Raw genomic sequence first — 5,719 nt, 5'->3', positions numbered from 1 at the left:
CTGGACATCCCTGTCATGTCCCTGATTTCAGGGAGAAAGCTCTTTTTTTCCCCTATTGAGGATAATATCGGCTGTGGGATTTTCCTAATGACTTTTATGATGTTTAAGTAAATTCCTTCTATCCCGACTTTCTCCAGGGTTTTTATTAAGAAGGATGTTGTATTTTGTCAAATGCTTTTCTGCATCTATTAACAGGATCATATTATTTTTTCTTTTGTTTTGTTAATGTGATGTATCACATTAATGGATTTGCAAATATTGAACCAGGCTTGTAACCCAGGAATAAATCCCACTTGATCATAATGGATAATACATTTTATATGCTGCTGAATTCAGTTTGCTAGTATCTTGTTGAGTATTTTTGCATCTGTATTCATTAAGGATATTGGCCTATAGTTCTCTTTTTTTGTTCAGTCTCTGCCTGGCTTGGGAATCAAAGTGATATGTGCTTCATTGAATGAGTCTGGTAGTCTTCCTTCCATTTCTAAACTATAGAAGACTGATGAAGGAAATTGAAGAAGACAAAAAAAAATGGAAAAACATTCTGTGCTCTTGGATCAGAAGAATAAACATTGTTAAAATGTCATTATTACCCAAAGCAATTTACACTTCCAATGCAATCCCCATCAAAATTGCATGAGCATTCTTCTCAAAGCTAAAACAAACTATCCTAAAATTCATACGGAACCAAAAAAAAAAAAAAACCCCTAATAGGCAAAGTAATATTAAAGAAGAGAACCAAAACTGGGGGCATCACAGTTCCTGACTTTAGCTTCTACTACAAAGCTTTCATCATCAAGACAGTATGGTATTGGCACAAAAACAGACACATGGACCAATGGAATAGAATAGATAACCCAGAACTGGACCCACCAGTATATGGCCAATTAATCTTTGACAAAGCAGGAAAGAGTATCCAATGGAACAAATACAGCTCTTCAAAAGGTGGTGTTGGGAGAGCTGGACAGCAAAATGTAGAAAATTGAAATTAGACCACTTTCTGACACCATTCACAGAAATAAACTCAAAGTGGATAAAGGATATGAATGTGAGAAGGAAACCATAAAAACCCTAGAGGAGAAAGCAGGAAAAAGTTCCTTGACCTCAACTGCAGCAACTTCTTCCTCGACACATCCCCAGAGTCAAGGGAATCATGACGAAAAATGAACTATCGGGACCTCATCAAGATAAAAAGCTTCTGCAAGGCAAAGGAAACTATCAAAAAAAAAAAAAACTAACAGGCATCCCACAGAATGGGAAAAGGTTGTGGCAAATGGCATATCAGATAAAGGGCTAGTATCCAAAATATACAAGGAGCTCCCTAAACTACATACACAAAAAAATGAATAACCCAGGGGAGAAATGGGCAGAAGACCTGAATAGACACTTCTCCAAAGAGGACATCCAGATGGCCAACAGGCACATGAAACGATGCTCAGTGTCACTCATCATCAGGGAAACACAAATCAAAACCACACTGAGATACCACCTCACACCAGTCAGAGTGGCTAAAATGAACAAATCAAGAGAATGTAGATGCTGGCGAGGATGTGGAGAAAAGTGCACCCTCCTACATTGTTGGTGGGAATGTAAACTAGTGCAGCCACTCTGGAAAACAGTGTGGAGGCTCCTCAAAAAACTATCGATAGAACTCCCCTATAACCCAGCAACATCACGGCTGGGAATCTACCCAAGGGATACAAAGTGCTGATGCATAGGAGCACATGTACCCCAATGTTCATAGTGGCACTTTCTACAATAGCCAAATCATGGAAAGAGACCAAATGTCCATCACCTGATGAATGGACCAAGAAGATGCCATATATACAATGGAGTATTACATGGCAATGAGAAAGAATGAAATATGGCCATTTGTCGGTAAGTGGATGGACCTCGAAGGTGTCATGCTAAGCTAAATAAGTCAGTCAGAGAAGGACAGATACCATATGTTTGCACTCATAGGTCTAACAGGAGAAACCTAACAGAGGACCATAGGGAGATGGGGGGATAAAGAGAGCTGGGGAGAGTGAGGGACACAAATCATGAGAGACTATTGAATACTGAGAAGGAACCATGGACTGAAGGAGGAGGGGGAGTGAGGGAAAGGGCTGATGGTCATGGTGGGGGGCACTTGTGGGGAGAAGAACTAGGGGTATTATGTAAATTAATCAGAAAATAAACTATTAAAAAATAAATAAATAAAAAGGAAGAGAAATGTTGCCTGTGACTCATTGGGTAACGGTTCAAAACTTGATTTGGATTAAAGTCAAGATCTCACATTCTGAGACGGAATCCCAATTCAGCTCTGTGCTGACAGCATAGACACAGCTTAGGATAGATCCTAAATCTGTCTTTGATCTTCCCAAACGTTCTTGCTCTTTCTCTCTAAATAAATAAATAATCTTCCAGGAAAAAAAAGAGAAGAAATAGTTGCTTATAGTGTATGAAAAACATTTAGCAATAAAATACTGTAGAAAGATGAACTGCAGACTGTCAGACTCTGAACTGATTTAAATATCATGATCTAGGTCTTTTAGGGTTTTAAACCCTATTAGTCATATCTTTATCTTGAAAAACGAATCCTATAGGCAGAGAGTGTCTATCTGCTAAAGAGCTTTCTCAGGGCTTGCTTGATGTCTCTGCTCCGCAGACCATAGATGAACGGGTTCAGCATGGGCGTCACCACTGTGTACATCACTGAGGCTATGGCACTTTCCCTGGAATATTCTGAAGCAGCAGAACTAAGATACACCCCAAGGCCTGTACCATAGAACAAGGAGACCACCGAGAGGTGAGACCCACACGTGGAAAATGCTTTATACTTGCCACTCACTGATGAAATTCTCAAAATGGAAGATACAATTTTAGAGTAAGAAAAGAGGATGCCAATGAGTGGAAAAACAACCAGAAGTCCACTTGCCAGGTACATAGTCAGGTCACTGAGGAAGGTATCAGAGCAAGCAAGTTTGATCACCTGATTGAGTTCACAGAAAAAGTGATGAATTTCCAGATGTGTGCAAAAAGAGAGTTGCAAAATCATTAAATCATGTAATAGAGATTCAAAAACACTCAATACCCAGGATCCAAGGAGTAGGATGCCACAGAACTTGGGGTTCATGATGACCAGGTAGTGCAGGGGGTGACAGATGGCCACAAACCGGTCATAGGCCATCACTGTCAAGAGGAAGGTGTCTAATCCTGCAAAAAGCATGAAAAAGTACATCTGGCTGAGGCAGCCTGCGTAGGTGATCACTCTGCTCTGCATCTGGATGTTCAGCAGCATCTTTGGGATGGTGGTGGAGGTGAAGCAGATGTCTGAAAAGGACAGGTTGGAGAGGAAGAAGTACATGGGTGTGTGGAGGCGGGAGTCTGTGATAATGGCCAGGATGATGAGCAGGTTCCCAGTGAAGGTGACCAGGTACATGGATAGGAACAGCCAAAAGAGCAGTGACTGCAGCTCCTCCTGGTCTGAGAGTCCCAGGAGGATAAACTGTGTAACACGGGTTTGGTTTCTTCCTTCCATGTAACTCATGCAAACAGCTGGAACAGAGACAAGAGCACATTGTAAAGGCACCAGCATGATCACAGAATTAGGAGAAACGCTGTGTTTTCAACATGATGCATTCCTTATTTCTTACACATTCTTACCAGTCTACATCATGTACCAGAAAATTTCAGGGACTCTAAAATGTTCCATGTTTTCTGTGAGGCTGAATCTCTTTGTGATTCTTATTCAGAATCAAAACACTAATTCAAAACAATGTTCCCCATAAATCTTCTGAGAACTTTTCTTCACCCAGCAAAATTTACTAATTAACTTGTAACAAGTGTTGTTGAAAGCTGGCAAAAAGTAGTGATATGTATTTGAATACAACAAAACTTAATTGTAGATGTGTGGTGTGTGTTGGGTGGGAGCTGTGGGGGGGGTGGGTGTGTGTGTGTGTGTGAGGAATAGAGGGTTAATGAATGAATAAATGATGTTTCAGGTGGTGGTTACAAATTACAAGTAAAATAATCCAGGACAAAGGAGCCCTCAGGGGAAGAGAAACCTGCCATTGTGTCATGTGTGATCAGTGGCTTCCGGCCTGGAAAACTAAGGGATGTATGAACCATGTGGGTAACTTTGAGAAAACCAGGCAAGGCAGAGAAATCACAAAGCAAAGATCTTGACTCAAGAGCTCAGCCAAAACCATCAGGCAACATGAAAGAGAAAGTTGTGAACAGAGCAGCTACCACAAATGGAGGAGGAGTTGGAAGTAAATAAGAGAAGAGCTCAAAGCCTCCTGCATGTGGAAACATTCTAAGGCAATGCACGCTTCAGTTTATTGTTCTTGTTATATGCATATGTTATAGACGAACTGTGTCTATAACATGATACATTTTATACAATGTATACAAATGGAACATAATTCATTCCTCCATAATTCTCTGTCATTCTCTCTTATCCTTACTCTAGGTCTCTAGTTGGTTGAAATGCTCCATTTTCTATTACATAAGACAGCTCCAGCCTGCTATGAATGTTCTATGGGTATGTACTTCACTGATAAAGTCTCCTTGTGCTACACACACACACACACACACACACACACACACACACACACACACGATTGTGGGTAGGGAGAGAGTGTTCTCCTTTATTGTAGTTCTGTGTACTCTTGTAGCAGAAGCACAACTTTTTAGGAAGCAGGGGACAGGCTACCCCACAACTCAAAGAACTTTCTACTAGGAGAACTGCAGGTTGTGACACAGGCATTGCAGTGCGGTCGTCACAACTAAGGGTCACTAGCACCACAAGAATTAGAAGAATTAACATCAATTTTTCTCAAACTCTTCCAAAATAATTCAAAAAGGAAACACTTCCGTTATTCCATTGGGCCAGCATTGCACTGATACCAAAGCCATATAAGGCAAGCAAAGGAAAGGACAGAACAATATTCCCAAGGAATTGTTGTGTGACCTGATTCAAGCAATGCAGCCTTTGGATCATGGTGTAGAAAGGATTCTGCATCATGACCAAATGGCATTTATTCCAGGAAGGCCAGAATGGTTGAACTAATAAAACTCCCTCAGTGTAATATACCACATTTGAAGAATGAAGGATAAAAGGATATGACTATCTCAGCAGAGGGTAAAAATGAGACAAAACGGAGCATTCCTTAGTACTAACAGTGTCCAAGATACTAAGAATGGAAGGAAACTTCCATGACACTAAATAGGCCATATACAAAAACTCACATTTAAAATCATTCTTAATAGTGAAACACTGAGAGTGACCCCTAAGTTAAGGCAAGACAAGCATGGTTTTTTTTTTACCATACCTTTTATGGAACGTGGTATTGCAAATACCTGACACGTCAAATAACCAAAAATAAATAAATAAATAAATAAATAAATAAAATAAAAAGAACAAAATAAAAGGTACCAAATTAGTATGCAAGGAGTAATATGAGTTCTATTCACACACCAAAAAAAGGTATCTTATTAAAAAATATAGAAAAAGGGGTTACTGTGTAGCTCAGCTGGTTGGGCGTCGAATTTTTGTTCAGGTCGTGTCTCATGGTTTATGGGTTCAAGCCCCACTGAAGCTCTGTGCTGAAACTCAGAGCCTAGAGCCTGCTTCGAATTCGGTGTCTCCATCTCTCTGTGCCCGGCCCCACTCACACTCTGCCCCTCTCTTCATTCAAAAATGAGCAAACATTTAAAGTACCAAAGACTCACC

The 5,719-nt window shown here is 40.3% G+C and overlaps 1 protein-coding gene across 1 annotated transcript; it reads right to left on the bottom strand.

The window, feature by feature from the left end:
• Window positions 1-2,599: 2,599 nt before the first annotated feature.
• On the bottom strand, window positions 2,600-3,535 carry LOC115274261 (olfactory receptor 7A17-like). The gene has a single exon (XM_029917701.1). It carries the CDS (start codon window positions 3,530-3,532, stop codon window positions 2,600-2,602), a length of 933 nt encoding a protein of 310 aa, XP_029773561.1. The 5' UTR covers window positions 3,533-3,535.
• Between the last annotated feature and the right edge of the window lie 2,184 nt (window positions 3,536-5,719).

Source organism: Suricata suricatta, chromosome 12, assembly GCF_006229205.1.
Source record: "Suricata suricatta isolate VVHF042 chromosome 12, meerkat_22Aug2017_6uvM2_HiC, whole genome shotgun sequence".
Taxonomy (NCBI): domain Eukaryota; kingdom Metazoa; phylum Chordata; class Mammalia; order Carnivora; family Herpestidae; genus Suricata; species Suricata suricatta.
This window is presented reverse-complemented; position numbering and strand designations above follow the sequence as displayed.